The sequence below is a fragment of the Spermophilus citellus genome, assembly GCF_964194105.1.
Source record: "Spermophilus citellus genome assembly, chromosome: 6".
NCBI classification, from domain to species: domain Eukaryota; kingdom Metazoa; phylum Chordata; class Mammalia; order Rodentia; family Sciuridae; genus Spermophilus; species Spermophilus citellus.
In genome coordinates, this window is record NC_138187.1 from 24253116 (window position 1) to 24275165 (window position 22050).

General features: G+C 51.6%; 1 protein-coding gene across 2 annotated transcripts in view; it reads right to left on the reverse strand.

Moving 5' to 3' along the window:
* The window catches only part of GALNT17 (polypeptide N-acetylgalactosaminyltransferase 17), a 352801-nt gene that overhangs the window by 211830 nt on the left and 118921 nt on the right, over positions 1-22050 (reverse strand). For both annotated transcript variants that reach the window (XM_081296841.1, XM_081296842.1), the window contains exon 2: positions 1987-2170. In XM_081296841.1, the coding sequence (XP_081152967.1) occupies positions 1987-2170 (184 nt within the window). The remainder of the gene's footprint in view (positions 1-1986; positions 2171-22050) is intronic.

The window sequence follows — 22050 nt, forward strand, 5'->3', positions numbered from 1 at the left end:
TACAGTTGCCATTTTCTCTGTCCCTTTAATTTTAATAGTTTCAGAGGGAAATCAGATGAATGATGAGTTCATGCTGCTGTATGACACCATGCAGCAATCCTGAGCAGTCCTCCCAGAGCACAGCACAAGCACTCTTGATGCACTGCCTGGTCCACCCTGACCCCTTGTCTCTTCAATTTCTAACCCTTAACTGTCCTTCAAGATGGAGGCCAAGCATCATCTCAAGCAGGAGATGCTCAGATGCTCCCCATACATTGCGTATATCTCCAGTGGGGCCCACGTCACCAGTCATCTTGTGCTGAGTGGGTCTGCTGGCACCTCTGTCCCCCTCCCCAGACAGGCAGTGAGCAGGCCCTGACCGAGGCTCAGCTACCGCTCTACTGCAACCCAGGGGAAAACCAGCTGACACATAGTAGGTGCTCACTAATATTTGTTCAGTTTACCCATTTACTGTTGCCACGTTGGAGGCAATTTCATTCTCAGAGGAAAAAAAAAATGGCCACGTCTATTTGCCAACATCCAAATAAGAAAGGCTAATCAGAGAACACCAGGAAATGAAAACAGCCAGATGTTTTTCAGAGCACAAGTCCAGGAACACAGAATAGCTTGCAACAGGGGTGATGTATATTTTCCTGGTGATTCCAAACGAATGTATGCTTATTAGGCAGAGAGAGAGACTTAACAGGTTTCTCAGCTAATGCTGCAATTTTAAATCCATTTAAGATAATTTTCTTTATCTTGAATTTATTTTTCTCAGTAACCAGGATACTTAACTGATTTGCACAAAATCCATTTGAAAAGGAAATAATCTTCTCCAAGCAAGGGCACACTCTAAATGGAAAAAAGAGACACTACCAATCTAACAGAAAATGGAGACTCTGTTTGAGAAGCTAAGCTGGAGTCTCACCCGAAAAACAGGGGCTTTTCCCCAGCACCTAGAGTCCCCATGCAAACTTCCTCTATCGCACAAAGAAAATGCTTCCTACATTTTAGAGCACCAAACAAAAACCTCCCATGAGGTTTTTGTTTTTAGCTTTCCTTATGGGTTGCCATTTTCTCTGCCAAGATGCAGCCAAACCTTTTGAAAGTTAAGAATTTCAAACAAAATAAAAGTGTAATTTGAAACAATAACGGGATGTGCTGTCTTGCCTATCGACCTGGAAAAGCATTTCTAAAATGCTCATGCACAGGTGCTGGGGTTGTGGCTCAGTGGTAGGGCGCTTGCCTCATATGCATAGAGCACTGGGTTTGATCCTCAGTGCCACATAAATAAATAAAATAAAGGTATTGTGTCCATCTACGACTAAAATTTTTTAAAAAGTTTACTGACACTAAAAAAAATTTTTTAAATGCTCGTATAAGGTATTAGAAGACTTTAGCAAAATTCCAGTAAAAGTAGAAATTGCTATAAGGTTTTTGGAAGAAAATAATACAGTATACACCCAGAACCTCCAAAACCATTCCTACTGTGACATAAGGATTATACCTTCAGAAATGTGGATTAAGAAGATAAATACCAAATCCAAACACACAGAGCTGTGAATCAGGAAAACGTTCGTGTTATACAGAACAAAGAAAAGTGGAAAATAACCTAAATTCCCAACCATGGAAATAATTTCCATAATTAATAACATCCCCAAATGTTCATGATACAACATCCAATAAAAAATATAATAAAAACAATACATCATAGGCTCAAATCCTGTACAGAAAGCAGACTCATAGATGACGCACTCCACTCCGACATTTAGGTAGGGGTAATGGTGACATCTAAAACGTCACGCGTCTGTCAGGAGGACCTCCCTGTGTGTTTCCGGATCATGTTTCCATTTCACTTTTTTGGTGAGTATTTCACAAGCAGCAGGAGTCCTCGGCTGAGAGACCAGAGGAGACTTACTAGTTACGACGCCCCAGAGGAAAAGTCCCAGACCCAGAGTCCAGCCCAGCCCCAGACCCAGCCAGCCCTTGGGAGGAGCCAGGACTCACTTGGTGGGACGATAATCCGGGATGGAACGGTCCAGCGAGATCTTTTCACTGAGGTAGGAATTGTAGCCGTACTTCTCGTGCGGACCCTTGGCCTTTTCCTCTTCAGCCGGGGAAAGGGTAGCAGGAAGGCCCCCTTTGCCCCGCCCACCGTAACCTTCAATAAGCCCCAGGGATTTGGATAAGCCTAGAAAAGAGGGAGAAAGAGAATTATTTGAAAAACCACCAACCAGTACATGCCAATCTCAGATGGAGCCTCAGTGAAGAAGTTTAACATCAGCTGTCAGAGAAAAATCACAGACTTGATGTCTGGATCCCTCCTCCTGGGAACTCCAGTGGAACGGGTCAAGGGAAGAAGACTCCCCTGAACTGGGAGACCAGGGCCAGAGGGACCTGGGAAGGGCGGACTGGGCCTATCCCTGCCTGGTGTCCTCCCTGGGGGGCCGTCACAGCAGGACTGCATCTGCTGGAAGGAACCCGCCCAGCACAGACCCAGAGAGCCAACGGCAGGTAGCTGCCGAGCTGCAGGGATTCTGTTTCATGTGCACCGAGAGCAACACGCAGATTGATTTTATCATGAGTTCAGAGCGTGTAACGGCCTGACACAGCTCTTTACCTAATGACTTTATTTAAATTTCATCTAATAGCAAAAGGAAATACAAAATGTCTGAGAATAAATCACAGAGAAGAAAAGAAGCCACAAGGGCGATAACCGTGCTGAGTGGAAAGCCCCAGAAAGGAGCCTCCCCAGAGACGGGGAGCCCCCAGGGAACCCGGCCCCTTTGAGCCACTGTAGGGTAGACAGTGGGATGGCCACGTATAGACCCCAGAGTTAGGAGAGGCTCTGCTGCTCAGCTAGGAAACTTCTGCCCCTAGGCACCATTCCCCGTGGCCATTCCAGATGCTCAAGCAACTCAGGGCATGCACAGATGCACACATGCACGCGCGCGCACACACACACACACGCACACGCACGCACACACACACGCACAAGCACACACGCACGCACAAGCACACTCCTCCATCTCTGGTATCCGTCCTTTCCTTGCCACCATGACACAGGAATGGGGACCAGGGATGTGAGCAGCTCCCCCAGCCTCCGTGGAGGGAAACTGGCCCCAGGCAGGACTCCAGAGCCAGGGCATGTGCCAGTCAGTCTGCCCCAGTCACACCCGGGTCTCCGTCACACCATGGCAAGGTCCTGCTCTCTTTCCCGCTTCTCTGAAAATGGAAATGAATTTTCTATGATGTCAGCAAAAGCAAAGGCCAGGCCAGCAGCTCAGCCCAACCACAGGACACCAATCTCTGCCTGGGAACTTCCTCCACCCTCCACGTGTCCCCTAGGAGGCCCAGCCTCCTCCCCGCCGCCCTCCCGGCAGGCACCCCTTCAACCCAGAGCAGGTTGCCCCAGAGCCTCTGCCCATTTCCTTGCTGCCACCTCACACCCCACGTCAGTGTGTGACAATAGTCCAAGAGCATCGTGTTGACCATGCTCAAAACTCCTGCCATGTCCAGGACCGATGTGGGGCCAGGCTCACCTCCCACTCACAGCAGAACAGGACTAGGGGGGGTGCGGAAAGGGGGGACCCTTGGAGAGGAGCTTGCAGATGTCCACCACACCAGTCACCACCCGACCCAGCAGTGCCCTCCTGGGCACACGTCCAAGCATGATGTCCACAGGAAACCTGTGCATGATGCTCACAGCAGCCTTAGTCCTACAGACCGATGCCGTCCGCTGATGGATGGGTAAACAAGATGTGCCAGGCGCACAGAGCGGGCCACTTGGCAACAAAAAGGAAGTAGCGTTCCATGATGGCACACTGGTGAGTCTTGAAAGCACCTCAAGTACACAAAGCCGGTCACAAGCGCACACATACAAGGTTCTACTTCTGGGCCACCTATGAATCCGTAAGAAAAACCATGTGGCAGCGGCTGCTGAGGGCTAGGGGACCCGGGCAGGAGGCGGAGGGCTGGGGGACCCGGGCAGGAGGCGGAGCATGACAGGTTTGTTTCTGAGCTGATGGGGATGTCCTGGGATGAGCCTGTGGTGATGCCTGCAAAACCTTAAATACACTAAAACCCATGAAGCTGCACACGTTAAAAGAGAGGGAAATAAAGTCATTAAAACCCTCTATGATTGACAACTCTGTTTCCAGCAAGATCAGATGGACGGTCAGACACCATAAAGACTTTCCAGTAAAACACAGAAATGTTCAATAAAGGAATATTGAACCGTGTGACCTACACAGCCTCGGGGGTGGGAGGGATGCTCCCGAGGTAAGCTCACATCAGGACGGAGGCCGCGGCTGCTAGCCCCGGGGCTGGTGCTCATGGGTGAAGCTGTTTAGGTGAGAGACTCTGGTGTCTGTAGAAGTGGGACTGAATGGGAACAGCTGTCAAATGCTGGGCCAGTGGATGGAATGGCCTGGAAGAAAGGTGAGATTGTTTAAAAATAAACCCAAAGACAGCGCAGCGACATGACCAAGGAGATGGTCTCTAAATGTGCCCGGTGGGGAGGAAGAGAAGACCCCCGAACCTGGGCCTGCTGGGCTGGAGTCTGACTCCACCAGGCCACACAGGAGCCCCGAAAGCCCCGCAGAAGGTATCACCACCTGGAACCACACATGCGGGTTAGAAGGGACCCAACGCATAGAAACAGACACAGAACCCCAGGACTCATAACTTTAGGTGAAACGATATGACAAGGGTGGGCCATAAAACAGTGTGGTTTAAAAAGGATTCAAGTCCTAAAGGAGAGCAAGGCACTGGGAAATCCCAGCAGGCAGGTCTGGAAAACATCGAGAAGATAAAAACTTCTATAAAAGAAAAATTGTATAATGGAATGAAAAATTTAACGCATCCAGAAGAACATAAAGATCTCACTCAGGTGTAATTGAAGAGTCAACCCTGGAAGTGGAGAGTAGATCCGTGGACCCAGAGGCCGGGGGGACAGTGAGCACGATGCTATGGGAGGAAGAGGAAGGAGCGGGTTGTCCCCTGGCACAACGTGGCAGCCACTTCAAATAGAATAGGGGATTTCAAACGTCCTCACAGCGCATGAATGATCAGCGCACTGCTCCCCATCCCAGCAGACGCCCCAGGACGGACACATGGCCTCGACCTCTGCAGAGGAGAAGCCACTGCAACCCTATGGAACCAGCTAACCCACTGCTTCTGGCTCAGGCACAGTACAGAACACAACGGGAGTGGTTCACCACCGTGGGTCGCTCTGCAGACATTCACCACCGTGGGGCGCTCTGCAGACCAAGGTCTTCTGGACCCAGGAGACCAACCTGGGAAGAGAGGAATGAGATCCGAGCAAGAGAGGAAAACGGCTGTAAGTCTAAGCCAGTGTTCCTACATCACAGAAGACGACAAGTACTGATTTAAAGGCGTAAAAAACCAAGTGAGACTTAAAGTTCCAAATAATAACACGTAAAATGAGAATAATTAAGGTTAACACAATCCTAATGGAGATGAAATAGGCACCAAATTTAGATTTCGTTAGGTATCACTTCAAAATTGGAGATGTATAATGACATTACATAAGTTAAATCAAAAATCATAAGTCATCAGCGAGAACAGAGAAAATAATTAAATTCCAATCATTTAAAAATTAGAGACGAATGGTTGGAGAGTGGAAATAACTAAGAGCATGGCATGGTCAATTAACAACACAAAATACAGTGGTGGATATGACCCAAATGGGTCAGCAACTCTGACTAAGTGGACCAAAGACCCGAGTTAAAACACAAATTGGACTGGACAAGAGTAGCCAGGTGTTGTTCAGAATACACACAGTGAAAGACTGAGCACCGTGGGCGGCACCTCCCGGAAGGAGGGCGAGAGAGGGATCAACAGGAGACATGCAGAGGACAGGTCAATTGTCCACGAGGTTTCATTTCCTAGGCTGGATGGCAGACACAGGGATATTTGTGCGTTTCATGCCATTTATGTACCTTACATGTTCCATAATTTTATAGTGTGAAGGTACTGGGTTGAAGAGTGTCCCCTCAAAATTAGTATGCACTCAGAATGGGATCCTTGATATAGAATCAAGATCAAGATTACTGGTGTCCTTGTGAGAGGGAAATCTGCATGTGGATACAGAGAGTCCAACACATGTAGGGGAAAAGGGAATCTGATGACTGGGAAGGTCGTGAAGGACACAGCAACAAACCAAGGGACACCAAGCACCTCAAGCAACTCCAAGAAGCTGCAAATAAATAAGCACTTCCTTCCCTAGAGTTCTCAGAGGGACCATGGTCCTATCAACACCTTGATTTCAGATTTCCAGCTTCCAGAACAGAGTGTCAGTTTCTGCTATTTAAAGTTACCAGGTTTGTGGCAATATGTTATAGCAGCTACTGAAAACTAATGTAATCAACAAAAAATCATGGAATGGAAATGAGTAGAGAAAAGATGTAAAGACAAATACTAACCATCGGAGTAGTCATGTTAACATAAGATGAAATAAAGGCAAATAGCTGTGCAGGGATATATATATATATATATATATATATATATATATATATATATATACTTTTATTATATATATAATACTTTTTATCACTTTTATAAAGGTAAACATTCAGCAGGAAGCTATAAGGAATTAGAAACAACATTCACCTAACAATATAGCTTCAAAATACATAGAGCAAAACCCAGGGAGAAATCCACAAATGTGCAATGATGATGGGGAATATCAACACATTTCTTGGTACTGAACTGATCAGGACAAAAATTTAGCAAAGATACAGAGGAACACACTACAGAATTAACAGGCTTGATCTAATTGACCCTGCACCTGACTCCCTAAGTTTCTAAGGGAGGGAAGAGGGAGGGAGGGAGGAGGGAGGGAGGGAGGAGGAAGAGAGGAGGGAGAGAGGGAGGGGAGGGGAGAGGAAGGGGGAGAGGGGTAGAAGGGAGGAGAGAGGGAAGGAGGGGGGAGGGAGAGAGGAGGGAGGGAGGGAAAGAGGAGGGAGGGGGAGGGAGAGAGGGAGGGAGGAGGGAGGGAGGGAGGGAGGAGGGTGGGAAAGAGGAGGGAGGAGGGGTGAGGGGAGGGGGAGGGAGGGAGGAGGGAGGGAAAGAGGAGGGAGGAAGGGGGAGCGAGGGGGAGGGGGGAGGGGGGAGAGAGGGAGGGAGGGGGAGGGGGAGGGAGGGGGAGAGAGGGAGGGAGGGGGAGGGGGAGGGAGGGATGAGGGAGGGAAAGAGGAGGGAGGAAGGGGGAGGGAGGAAGGGGGAGGGAGGGGGAGGGAGGGGGGAGAGAGGGAGGGAGGGGGAGGGAGAGAGGGAGGGAGGGGGAGGGAGAGAGGGAGGGAGGGGGAGGGAGAGAGGGAGGGGGAGGGAGGGAGGAGGGCATCCCCCTCGCCAGCCTGGAGGGGGCAGAGCCCTGGTAGAAAACCCAGGGGTCCCTTCAGTGGCAGGAAGAGGAAACCAGACGCTACTCAGCAGTCCCCAGGAACGTTCCTCTTGGATACAGCTGTCCCTCCGTGTCCAGGGCCCCTTGGCAGTAGAAAACATCCGTATGCCCAGCTCCCTTACGTCACATGGTGCCGTGTTGGCCTGGAACCACCGAGGCCACCCTCCTGCATGCTCCAGGTCACCCCCAGGCTCCTGGCGCTGCCTCGGACAGTGTAGACTCCACGTAAGCAGTGGATACGTGGTATCCCTCTTGTCTCTACCATTCTTATTCCTGAATTGTTATTCTCTACTGTTTGTCCCTGAGGCTATTTGGCCTGTGGAGTTAAATCTGTGGCCCTGCAATGGGCAGCTGGGGAGGGCCGACCTAATCCCAATCTGTCTGGAGCAAGAACCGCCAGCTTCGAGGCCTCTTCTCTGCCCTACACACATGCTCCCCCACTGTCTCCCCCAGACGGGGACTTACGGAATGGGAAGCATCCTGGCAGGAACCCGTGGCAAAGCTCCCTGGGTGTCCACCCTCTCTCCATTGATGGGGACTGCTTAGGCTTTAAGTTTTTCAAATGCTTTTTTATCATTTTTCTATTAGGCAGGCAAGGTAGACAGTACCATGCCACCTAGAGATGAGCAAATGGAGGCCCAGAAGAATTGATTATTTAACCATCCAAAAATGATGGAAACAGAATAAGAATTCTTCCCAACCCCCAACACACACACGCACACACGCACACACACACATCCTTATGGCTCTTTCTACTACTCCATGTTTTAAATCTAGGAAATTTCACAGAAAGGAAGCACCCAGCATTGACAATATGATGAGGAATCATAAATAAATGGTACTACATTCATGAAAAGAAATACTATGCAGCAAAGAAAATGAATGGACTGCAGGTACATGGGTTACATAATTTTTTAAAATGATGAAGAGATGACTAAATCCTTTTATCTTTTTCTTCTTTTTCTGGGGGGAGGGGGTACCAGGGATTGAACTCAGGGGCACTCAACCACTGAGCCACATCCTCAGCCCCATTTTGTATTTTATTTAGAGACAGGGTCTCACAGAGCTGCTTAGCACCTCTCCATTGCTGAGGCTAGGTTTGAACTTGTGATCCTCCTGCCTCAGCCTCCTGAGTGCTGGGATCACAGGTGTGCTCACTGCACCTGGTGTTTTTCTTCTTTTGTGTGCTTTCGCTCTCTCATTCTGACCTCTTCCTTTTCCTTCTCCAGTATTTGCTGACTTTCCTCATGAGCCACAAACTCGGTCTCCATGGTCTCACCAGATCAGGCCCCAGGTGTAAGGTTTGAACACGGTCAGCCCCCTGACACTTGGGTTGAAATTCAGTCCCCCTTATGAAATATTAGGGAGCGAGACCTTCAGGAGTAATTAGAGCTCAGCTCTCCAAGTGACCCCCATCCACCAGGCTATTAATAGACTAACCCACCCATGGGCTGTCCCAAAAATGAGTCCAGCATAAAAGCCGCTTAGTCTTCTCTTTCTTCTCTCCAGTGGTCCCCATCTGTCACTGAATGCTGCCTAGGGACTGTGCCAGCAAGGCCTTCACGATGCTGCCCCTCGACATGCACTAGAAACCATGAGCCAAAACAAACCTTTTTTCTAAATAACTTATCCCGTCTGTAGTGCTGTGTAATTAGCAACAGAAAACAGACTTCAGACACCACGGCTCAAGGAAGGAGACCATCAGGTGGGCACAACAGACCTCAGACTTAACTCGGTGACTTCAGTGGAAAGTTTCCAATTCTCCCTCTTCCTTCCTATATGGTTGGGTTAGCACGTCTCGACAATTCTTTTGTTTGACGTAAGTAGACAGCTTCCAACTCAAGTCATTAAACCCCCTTGGAGCTAAACAGATCTCAGCTGTGTTTACCCCCTGGCTCCCAAGGGCAGCCTTCCCGGCACAGACAGACAGACTGGGAGGGAGCGTATTCTAAAACCACACAGAAATGAAGACCAGGAAGGCAAGCTGACCCACCGAGGACGCGCCGGGAAGGACAGTTCCTAACGAGATGTGCCCCCTCGTTCTGTGGCATTGTTCCCTCCATTACAAAGGAACCCACTTAGCAAGCTCAAAAAAGGTCACTCCTCATGGTGCAAGGAGACAACCATGAATTACATATTTCTTGATCCGTGTGCTCCCATTTTCCCCCCAATTTCATCTGCCAGAAAGGTGCAACAAAGCAGCAAGAATTCTCCGTGGAATGTTAATGTGCTCACTTAGCAGGCCCCAGAGACCGCTGGCAAGGACATGGGGAGCCCCAGTCGACGGCAGAGGCCAGGAAAGCCGGCCTCGGGAGCAAGTCGGGGGACTCTGTGCACCCAGGACGGCTTCTTCTCTGAAAGTGGCCCTGGTTCTTTGGCCCAAAGCAGCTGCAGTCTCTGCAGACAGATAAGAACTTGTAGGCTTGGGGGTCACCCAGGCAAAGGGAAGGACACGCAGGGAGAGGACGGGCAGCTGCCTGGCAGCAGGCCTGGGAAGACTGGTCCCTGCCCTCTGCTCCAGGCACTGCCTCCTGAGCCATTTTGGCTGGGACAGCAAAGCCAGGGGAGGCTTTGAGGCAGGAAGTCAAAGACAAAGGGCAGACAGAGGCTGAGGCCAGTCACCCCCTGGCCTCTGGGTTGAGTCCCACCAACAGGAGGCACCTTGAGAGGGGTGGATGGAAATGGGGGAGTTGAGGCCAACCCCAGCTCCCTCCCTGGGTTTGAGGTTTCAGACCTTCTGGGCCCCAGCTGCCATCAGTCCTGCCCTCCTGGTGACGTCCACCCAGCCACGCCCTTTTCCTGCCCACCAAGCCTGGTGGCTAGCCCAAGGGCCGCTCACCACCCTGAGCTGGCCCTAGCTGGTCTCCCTGGACTGGCCCACCCCTCTGCAAACACACTGGGCCCCACCCTCACTCCCTCTGAATGCCTGTGTCCTGCCAGGATCCTTAAGACACAGCCTCCTACCTACCAGGGCGCCCCCTCTCGGTGCCCTCCTCTAGGGCAGGACCCGGCCATACCCAGTGCCTGACACACAGAAAGGTCTTCAGCACTGTGATGGACCACAGAGGTTAGATCTGAGGTGCACTGAAGCCGTCTGCTGGCTTTAGAAAGGGAAAGAATGCCGTCCATCAGAAAGTCTCCGCGTAGGAGGGGCTCTGACTCCGCAGCAGAGTCACATGCATAAAAAGAGAATCTGTGCTAAAGGATGCCACCAGAAATCACGCCTGCAAAAGGCAGAGAAGGGATACTGGTGCTGGCGGTGACAGCCTCTGCCCCTGGGGTGAGCATTTCCCAGCGGGAAGTCAGTCTGCCCTCAGCATGGAGGCCGGCGGTCCATCCAGTACTAACCAGCCTTTTTCATTGCAGCAAGAACCAAGGAGAACGTGACACCAGAGACCATCTATTTGTGAAAGCAGCAAATGCTCAGTCCACCTGGAACTAACCCCTAAAACAACGTCAGACATCTTACTAAATGGAATGAAACAGACAGCTCCCACTCGGCAGAGCGAGACACGGTTCTGAACGGGAAGATGAGCTTCGTGCAGACGCCGTAGCGCAAACACGATTCCTCCTTGTTCCTGTGCAGTTTTGTATGATCGTAAATAGGACAACAAAGTGTGCCAACATTGGCCCACAAGGATGCAGAGGTGAAAACGGAAGGAGGCTGCCCTGTGCAATAGTAAGTAAGAAATGAAGCAATGGCCGTCCACGCGACATGGTTCCTGGGAGGAGGCTACAGTGTGCCAGGAGGTGAGGCTTCAATGTATTTCCTTCTGTTAGAGAATCAGCCAATTTTCCAAACATGAGTAATAAAAATGACCCCCACTTTAGAAATCTTAGAAATGGGTTTCTGGGGCAGCCAGCCGAGGAGCACTTTTTACAGGGAGTCTCAGGCCGGTGACAGAGCAGTGCCACCCACCTGTCTCACGGGAGCCCAAAGTCCTCTGAGCCTCACTTGCCTGCTCGCAGCTGGGAGAATCAGCCACTCTGCCCAGGTCTGTGCAGATCCGGCCCAAGCTGCAGAGACTCCACTGTGCAGCAAAAACAAAGAGCCCAGGTGTAAATCAAGTGGGTGCTGTCTTCCCACTGCCTCCGCACAGGAAGGACGTGATTTCCTTCAGCGTCACAGTTGACAAACTTAGGAGTTTACAGATAACCAGCATTATTCCTTCAGAAACAGGGACACCAAGTCCAGGATAGATGGGGACAGCAGATAATGCCATCTGACCATCTCAGCTCATGCAGCACCTCATGGAGTCTCAGCCACAGCTCAGAACGGAGCCATGTCCCCCGTACCCCCCACACATAGCCAAAGAGCGGGGTAGGTCAGGTGGCCCAACCTCAGGGGGACCGCAGGGGTGGGGGTTTCTACAGAGAGACCCAAGGACCCCTGAGGAGTTGTGTAACTCCCCACCCTGTGATGAAGTGTTTGGAAGGTGATAAAACTCCAGACAATCAGGAAGACAATCGCAGCCATGAGCTTAAGAGCAAAAATCGCAGGCTTACTCAAGGCCAGCTTCCATGGGCCCTCGGGAGCCTGAGAGGCCTTCTCCAGAAGCCCACAGGACGGAGGTGAGCAGGGGCACCCAAGGCATGGGGCTCACCTTCACCTATCAAAACACACGAAGAAGCACTAATAATTAAGATGGTGAGATAATGGAACAGAACAGTGAGTGGGGAAATATCATCGCCAGGAGAGGACAGCATTGTTTTGGATACAAATAGTAGTGATGACCAATTCAGCTGGTAAGTGCTCCTTAGATGTGAAGGTCTGTAATAAGCACTTCAGCAACCTGCTAAATACATGTCTAAATAGATATATATTTAAACATCTGATTAATTCACATACACATATACGTATTTACAACATGGTATTTCAAAATGCATTATTCTCATGGCTGTGTGTGTGTGTGTGTGTGTGTGCATGTGCGCACACTAGGGGTTGCAACCGTGGCCTTGCCCTTGCTAAGTGTGCACAATACACCAAGCTAGACCCACAGCTCTCTATGAGTCTTTTCTTTTCCTTGTTGGTGCATTGCAGTCACACACAGCAGTGGGGTTCGCTGTGACCTGGTCACAGACACACCCGATGCAGTCTCTCCCTCCAGCCCCATCCTCCCACCTCCTCAGGCTGCCCTGCCCAGCTAAGCTATGGCTTCTCTTGCTCCAGCTACTGCCGTCGACTCCTAACACTGTCTTCAGGGTGAGTTTTCTGACATGCAAACACGATGCCACTTGTCTAGAATTCCCCAGAGTCTTCACACAGTGCAGGAGGCCACCCCTCCACGATCCCTGCCCAGCCTCGCCTGACCTCTCCTCCGCTGCGTCCTCTGTTTCCACCAGCCCAATCTTCTCCTGACACCTCTAAAACCCCAGTGTCACTGCCGGTCCCCTCTGCTGCTCAGCACAACCCCATGAACTCCTTCGGAACACCACCCAATCCAAGGGCAGGTGCTGCTCCTCAGGGAACCTCGGCCCGAGCACTGCTGTCATCATGCTCCCGGGACTCTGGGCCCTTTCGCCTCCTGAGCACAGGCCTCTCACATCCAGGGATGAGGCTGTGTGTCTCACCTTGGGCCTGGCACCTGGTAAGCACCCCCCAGGTGCTGAGTGAGCTGCAGGATGGCAAGTGAGCGGCTAAGAGAACACATGTGCGCCGTGCAGGTGGCCTGCCCGAGTATGTCCCCACATCCTCATGTGGATGTGAACACCCACTGGTGACAGGCCGGAAAACGGCAGCGCAGCTCCGTGAACTGGGTCAGATCACCTATTAGCAGATGATCCCAACCTTCCTGGACCTCTGCGTCTCGATGAAGCGCCTGACATTTTCTGTCCTGCAGCAGCCTCAGGGCCTCGTAGACGCAATGCCCAAAGGTTAGGTTAGCCTTAGTATCTCGAGTCAAGTCTCAGGAGTTCAACTACTACCTGGTGGAGGAGACGTGAATAGAATGTCCCCTGACTATCAGGAGAGCAATTCCCCTGCCGTCCAACCTGGACGTTGGAACCGGAGGACGAGGGGGCAGCAGCCCCAACCTCCTCTGGAGCAGGACTTGGAGAAAGATGACCAGGCAGTCTGTACTGTACAGAGCTCACCGCCTGCGAGCCCAAATATTCCCTGTCTGTCGCCGAACTAGATAAAACTGCAGAAATTCCTTCTGCCGGGTGTTCTCACTCCCTCTCTACTCCATGCAAAGAGTCACACCTTTACCTGATCCTCAAACATCCCAAGGCTTTCCCACAGCCCCTCCCCACATCTGCCCCTCTCCAGGCTACACATGCCCCTCCTCTAGCCCCCTGAACTTGACCCCGTCTTCAGATCCCCATGGTGTCCCCATCAGCACAGGCTTGCTGTCACAAAGTGCCACAGACTGGGTGGCTTGAACCTCAGACATCTGTCCCTCACTGCTTGGAGGCAGGAAGGCCAAGATCAAGGTGAAGGCACACTGGGCTTCTGACGAAGGCCCTTGGGGGCTCATGGACGCCACCTCCCTACTGCCTCTTCATGCAGTGGACCCTCGGGTCTCTTCTCTCTCTCTCTCTTCTTTTGGTGCTGGGAATTGAACCCGGGTCCTCGAATCTGCTGAGCATGCACTCTACCACTGAGCCACACCCGGCCCCTCTCCCTCTTCTCAGGAGGGCACACGCCCCACAATGAAGGCCACCCTCTCATGACTTCATCTGAAGCCACTCACTTCCCCCCAACACCATCACACTGGACAGCGGAGGCGAGGGCTTCAACATCTGAGTTCTGTGGGGACAATATTCAATTCATAACGCGTGGTCCTCTCCCACTGAATGCTGTCCCAGGCTGCTTTAGTGACTAATAGGTCTCTGGATCTGTGCCTCCCCACCCAGCACCAGTGGTACATTTGGGCCCATTAGCAGGGCTGTTCATGCAGCATTTGCTGTTCCGAGAGAGATGAATCATTGTTATGGGCTTGAAGTGCTTTTGGAACAAACTGTCCATAAATTTTCGAACTGCAGTTTTATTCAAAATGACATGTCTTACATGTGTTATGAACTTAGTGTTTCCTGGAATCTCTACAAAGATCATTCAGTTTGATCCTTAGAACAGCCCCATCCACACTCAGCAGGTAAGAGAACTGAGACCCAACAGGCATGAACAATGTCCCCACATCACTGAAGGGATCCAGAGCCCTGACCCCCTGTTCCGGGTGGCCAAGCACACCTTGAGAGATGCACCCTCAGATGTCACATCACCAGGATGATGAGGACAAAAAAGGCCTCCCTCTCACTCTCAGTGCCCAACAACTGAGGCACAGACAACCCTGTGTGGGGAGGGGTCGCCCGTACACCTCTGGCTTGGTCTGGCTTCCCGAGTGCCAGGGTGCGCAGGTGGAAAGAATGCTTGAAATGAAGAGGAGCTGGTGACCGCCATGACTCACAGGAGCAGACGGATGGAAGGATGATGTGTGGCCCAGTTCAGAATCACTTGGCCTCACATCACTAACAATTACACAGGGACAAAGAGCTGCCCCAGGAAGGGGTGGGAAATACACTGAATTAGAGAGAGCTCCCGCCACGGCCTGAGAAGTACACAGGCATCAACCTGCACCTGGCGCTGAGGGCCAGGCCACGAAACCCACACCCCCTGCTGGTTCCCTTCCTCCCCCACGCCAGGCTTCTAGTGAGGAGGGTTAAAGAGGAGGGAGCAGGCAGGACAGTGAGGGTCACGTTAACCTTTGCCAATCCTACAGATGGCATATGAGTCTCTATTAACCATTTTTGTAGATCCACAGGTTTTGAGTGAAAATAGTTCTGGTTACACATGTTAAGCATCCCTAATATAAAAATCCAAAATACAATGAAACTTGAAAATTTTTAAGTGGCAACAGGATGCTCAATGCTCAGATATTTTCAGATTTTGAAGCATTTTGGATTTTGAATTGTTAAAAAAAAAAAACCTCTGAAATCTGAAACCCTTCTGGTTCCAAGCATTTCACAAAAAGGATATGCAATCTATATCTTAGAGAATAAATTATGAAATCAGAATAAAGCAGAAGAAAAATGAACCTTGGGAAATGTTGCCATCTTGCTCATCCCCAAAGTCATCAGCCCCTACCCACCACCACCACCACCACCACCATCCCCGTCCCTGTCCCTAACTAATTGATGGGACCTGGGAATGATAAAGCACCATTCTAAGGAGGCCTCTCCACAAAAGGCCCAAATAGCATGTAAAGAGGTCACATATCTAGGGTTCTCTATCTCTCAAGGGAAAAAGGTCATTACAGCAGACAGAAAACAGCTTATTGTGTCTATACCTACACCAAAGACCAGAGATGACATACTCTCCTTCTTGGGTTTGGCTGGGTACTTCAGGGCCTGGATTCCTAATTTCTTCCTCCTCGCCAGCTGCTATATACTCTGGCCAAGGGCCCCCAAGATGAACCCCTAACCTCAGCGGCAGGGAAGCCCTTTAAAAAGGCCTTCCTCCGGGCACCCGCCCTGCATCTCCCCGACATGAAAAACAGGGACAAAGTCTGGGGGTTCTGGGTCAGGAATATGTCCCCACATTTGCACCAGTGGCCTACCTATCCAACCCCACCGTCAGGGGCTGGCCCCCATGCCTCAGAGCCCTAGCAGCAGCCCATGACCTCCAGAAAGAAGCGCATAAGCTTACCTTTGGCTCCTCGCTAACAATCTCATCTCCTCACCATCTAAAGGATTTCCTCACTTACAAGGGGCTACAGTCACTTCCTCCTCCCAGGGTTCTATCCCTCCTTGTCTCATTCCTTGAAAATCCCTTCATCTCTTTTCAGTCCTTCTCTCCATGAAACCCTGCCGCCCTCCTCCCATCTTCTCCCTCACAAGATCCCATCCACAAGCGCCTGGAGGTATTAGAGACGATTTTACCCTGCCCTACCACCATTTCTGAGGGACCCTGCCCTCTTTGGACCTCGTCTGGTTCTCAAATGGTAGCTCCTTTATACACAAAGGGGTTAAAGTGGCGGGGTATGCTGTCATTTCCCTCTCATCCATCATAGAGGCAAAACCTCTTCCACCCAATACCACCAACCAAAAAGCTGAACTCATAGCTGTCACAAGGGCATGTGAGCTAGCAGAGGAAAAACCTTCTCCCTATATAATTTGTCTTCTATATCCTGATCTCCCTCCCACGCAGCCATTTGGAAAGAAAGGGGGCTAGAGATGGCAGTCATTAATTCCACACTTATTTCTGGCCTACTAAGAGCCTCCAGGCTGCCTTCCCAACTGGGGATAATCCATTGCAAGGCCCACCAACCTGACTCCTCCCTTACTACTATGGGGAATTCCAAGGCCGATCAAGTGGCTCGATCAGAGCTTTACCTCCGCTACTCTTCGTTACCACCAGGGATCAGCCCAAAGATCCCCAACAACTCTTCCAGTTTCTTCACTCTCTATTCCATTCTAGTCCACAGAGTCTCACTACTTTCCTTCACTCCTTTTTCACCCTTTCCCCACGCAAATAGACCCTCCTACAACAGACCACTTCCATTTGTCAGATCTGCCAGAAACCCCAGCTGCAGACTGGCAGAACAAACGGGCCTCTACGGTAGTTGATCTTTTGCTTACTCACATAAGCCCCCGTTTTGGGATGCCCACTTCTATCCAATCAGACAATGGCCCAGAATTCACCTCACAGATAACTCAGGGACTGGCTCACGCGCTATCACTCCCTTGGCATTTCCATTGCCCTTACTGTCCCCAGGCTTCCGGAAAGGTTGAAAGGACAAGTCGGTTCCTACTCTGTATGCCAGCTTGTGTATAACAATCCCAGTTGGGAGTTTCTGGGGCAGCAAGTAGCCCCAAAGGGTGATTGGGATTAACTTGGTGAGTTTCATCCACATGGGCTCTGGCAAGTTCCCAGACTCTGGTATGTTCCTCAAGAAGGAGAGTATTAGCCAATAACATATAAATGAGGCTATAAGCCTGGAGGAACCATTGAAACTCTCTTCTGTGGTGAATGAGCCCAACCTTCCTTCGAGTTGCGTGAGGTCATTCATAGAGAATGGGACATAAACCAGGATAATGCCCTCAGGTCCAGCAACCTCTCTTAAGGGGGCCATGGTTTGTGGGACTAGGGAGCAGGACCTATTTTGGGGGGACTAAAGGTGTCAACGGAGTCAGGGGGAGCACCTGAGGGGCTGGACAGAGCTGATGGGGGAGGCTGGTAGGGAGGGGGTTCATCTGCCAGATAGGTCGGAGTGAGAACGAACAAGAGAAATAGCCTCGACATAGGGGATCTCCTTCCACTTTTTCGAGCGCTCACAGAAGTTAAACAGATCTCTGAGAATTGCAGGATCTAGGGATCCTCCTGGGGGCCATTGACTTTGATTGTCTAATTGATAGTAAGGCCAATCTTGTGTGCAGAATTTAATAAGGGGGAGTCTGCAGGGAGGGAAGAAGATGCCCCCATAGGTCAGGAGAGGGACAAGGGTGGTTAAGAGAGAGAAAAAGAGAGGGGGGGGGAGTGCCTGTTCTTCCACTCCTCAGTACCTCCCACTCATGAACCGGGTTCCAGAGAGTCCATTGTGACCGTGAAGGTCATGGTGGGGTGCGTTCTCTCCTCCAGATTGGGCGCCAGAGGTTTGCCGGACAATCACGGTCAAAGCCCCTGTGTATAGCCCATCTGAAGTTGGATACCCTATAGGGGAACTCACCTCTAAAGAGCTGGTGTTGTGTGAGTAGTAGCAAAAGAGTGGATGAGGACAGCAAGCCTTGAGAGAGGGGGGCCCTCGAGCAGCGAGGCATTTCCCCCTCCCGGGTTTCGGCATCAATGAAAGAACTAACAAGGCTTGTCGTCGGAGAAAATGCCCGTTTATTGAGGAACAGCTCTGCATATTTATAGAGCCGGGGTGGGGGGGGTGGTTTGACAGCTATGACAGTTTAATGGTTGAAGGGTTTGACTGTTGGGATGGGGTGCTTTCTGTTTGGTGGGTAAGGATCATGTGAGCCAGCAGGGCTCACCATTGGATGGCTCTTCTCGGGGGGATGGGGAAGTTAGTCTTTGGAGCCGGGGCAACTTCCAACACTTTTAAAACACACATCCAGGGTTTTATCCCAAAGGCACTGTCGGGAGACCTACCGACTTGCATTTCTTCCTCTAAGCACCTCTCTGAGGTGGCACATTAGATTTTTATTCAGTAAATATCCATTCTCTGCCTGCTACATGATGGGAGAGTACACGTGCCACACCATTAGGGTTGGGCGTGACCATTTTGCTGGGGACCGTGCACTTCCCTAGCCCTTGACTTTGGGCTTGGCCATGAAGCTTGCTTCAGCCATCGAGATCTCTGGATGTGGCGTGAGTTGAGGCTTGAAACCCACAGTTGGCTTGGTCTCTTCACCCAGCAAAGTTGATGTGCCCCGAGGGCAGCTGCTCTAGGATGCCCCCTAGTCCAGGGAGGATGAGGATCTGCAGCCAGGTCCAACCTGCGGCTTAGAACCAAACCTGGCCACACTTTAGGCCCAGATCAGCCCAAACTCAGCTTATCCAAGAGGAGGAGTGGCTTCAAGCACCACTCACTTTAACATTTTAGGCCTGAGCAACAAAGTCTATTGGATGCTGGTGACATTTATTAAGAGGGAGAAGCAGGGAAGGGAAGATCTGTGGTGTAAGAGGATGTGACAAAATTAGGAGCTTGGTTGGGGTCTAGCAAAGTGAAGGTCATTATTAGACCCCCAAATGAAGCAGTTCAGCACATAACGTGGCGTTCAGAAGGAGGCCAGGACTGGAGAGCTAACCCTGGACCCATCAGTGTCTAAATGGAATGTAAGGATAAGTTCCTTGAGGAGAACTCACAGACAGGAAAGGAAGGCTGAGCACTGGCCCTGGGCACCCCACCACGTAGGGCCAGGAGGGGGAGACTGAGCACAGAGAGCCCAGGGGGATGAGAAAGGAGCACTTGTAAGTGACAGGACCTGAGCTTGAACTGCTGGATTTGGTCAAGGCCTAAGTGACGTTCGCAGGACCCACTTCAGCATCAAGGCCTAGAGGAGGCTTAGGAGAGAACAGGAGGGTGAAGCAAGGCGGTCAGAAGGCGTGGGCAACTTCCCCAGGAGTGTGCTGGAGGACAGGGATATGGAACTGCTTCTGTGTCAGCAATCGCAACACAAAACAATCTCCCTGCGGGGAGAAAAAGGAAAGCTCAGCTCAGCTCAGCAGCTCACAGCCGGGTTCAAGCACCAGCCAGAGCTGAGGTCCCAGAAGCCCAGTCCCAGCCCTGCTCAGCCCTGCTCAGCTGACACCTTGGCCAGATCCCCTCCACAGAGCTTGCACACGTCAGGTAGAAACGGGAACCAGAGAAGATCCGGATCCTCATGGCGCTCAGACTCGGTGGCCCTCTCCCTGCAGCTCCAGTTTGCAAACGTGACAGAATGAGGACATCAGCAAGAGGGTACATCCATCAGCAAACAAAGAATGTGGAATCACGTGACTCCATCTCTGAAATCCAGGGACGCCACGGCCTCCCTGACAGAGTTCCGTGTGACCCACATAGATGGGAAACTGTGAGGTCTCAGCACTGGATTAAAACCTAGGAGCGCTGTGGCATCACAGGAAAAAAGAAAGCAAGCAACAAAATAGCTCCTTTTTTGGGTCCCCAGATACAGCAATATAAGCACTATATTTAAAATCTATCCACCGGATTTACCAGTGGGAAGATGCCACTTCTGGAGAATTGATAAATGCAGCAGATCCAAAATAACTCCCTGGATAAATATGAAACAAACCAATGCACAAAACCCAGATCCTCAGGATCACACGAGGCCCCTCCTGTTTCTGAGCTACAGTGACCACCCTCCACGGGGCTGCTGATACAGATCTGGCCTCGGGATTAAAAACACACAGAGGTACAAACGCACTGAGGGTGCCCGAGCGGTCCGCTCCCCTGGGCTAATTCTACGTGAGCTCTGGAGAGTCAGCCTCCTGCTGCTCCCCGGGCTCCTCAGCCCTGCTCCCGCCTGTAGACACCCAGGCAGGGCTGGTTCCTCCAGGCTCTGTGTGCACCATCACCAGAGCACGGGCCATCGAGTGACCAGCACGGACTTCCCATCTTGGTCCCAGTCCACCTCCCCACACCCTTCGTGATGTTCCTGTGGTTTTAGCACCTTCCCTTGCTAGAGGCCCCAGCTGAGAGGCCAGGGGCAGAGGTCCCAGAGGTGGGCGCTCCTTGGAGAAGCGCACACTGTGCCCACCATGGTTAACAGGCCTGCCCAGCTCAGCCCGCAGGCCACTGGTTTACACAGGTGGACCGGTGGATGAGTTTGGATGTCCCTCAAGGTAGATGAATGCAACAGAACACGAGGAACTGTGCACACTTTCTCAGCTGGTCATCTTCCAACCCTGAGAAAAGGACCTTGAGGGCCAGAGTTTGTAGAATAAACTATAAAAAAAAAAATCCTTAATAAAAAAAGTGTTGCTCCTGGATGGAGGAGCTCTGGAGACCTGTGGGGGTTGATGGCCTACAGGATAGGGGCACCCAAGAAGGCCCACGTTGAGAGGCGGGTCCCCTCCCTGAAGAGCTGCGGTGAGTGTACAGGGCAGCAATTCCCCTGGCTCTCTCGGGACATCCGGCCTCGCTCCCTGGTATGTGTGGCAACCCCACAGGTCCAGTGCCAGCGTCTGCAGGGGAGGGTGGCACCACCAGCCCTCCCTCTGTCCCTCCAGAGGGGCCACAGCAGCTGTCCAGGTTACCAGGTGCTCATTTAGGAGGATGGAGGCCCTTGAACTTGGGATGTGTCGACTTATGCCCCCTCCCCCTCCTGCTGCAAAAGTCAACAATAACAATCAAAGCAAAAAATCAGGACTGTGAGAAGAACACACCCAGGCTCCACACTACACCCTCAATGGCCTGTGGGCACGGGGCAGGGTGGACAGGACAGCCTGCGTGCAGGGCCTTCAGGGTCGTGTGGCTGTTCCCCCCCACCTGTGAGCTCCAGTGACCAGTCAGGGCTAGTCCGGCCCTCTCTGTCCTCCCTCTCCCTTAGGCTGCACTTGTCCCAGGCCAGGTGGCCTGTAGGGCTCTTGGCCTCCCTGGGCTCCTGCTCTACTTCCAGTTGCAGGCCCAGGGAAAGGCAGTTCCTCTGCAGGGCTCCTGCTCCTGCCCTGGACACGGCCTCTCTGTCCAGTGTTGGTTTGTTACATGACTCCACTCAAGACTGATCTTCCTGTGGTTTTCCTGTCCACCTGCCTTGGAGGCCACACTTAGATCTGTCCACCAATCCCTGGGGCAGGACTGCAGGAGAGGCCCTTGGCCACACAACACAACCTCAGGGATCCCGCTCTCTCTTCCCTGGCCTCTGTCATAAGCCCCAGGGCCTCCGACCCTTGTCCTATGAAGGATAACACACAGGAAGCCCACAGTGGGTCAGCACAGTACTTGGCAAACCACAGGCGCCCACACTGAAGGGGCTTCTATGTGCTGCTATGGGAGCATCCAGTGGTACAGCCATTTTAGAAAACTGTTCGTTCCTTAAAGGGATAACTGTGGAGTGACCAGGTGACCCGCAGGTACAGACCCAAGAGCAATGAACACCCAGGTCCAAGCAAGCCCTGCACCAATGGTTCACAGCCACATCACCACTGCAGCCAGGAAGCGGGGGCCTTTCAGGGGTCCTCAGCTACAGGTGAGAAGACTTGG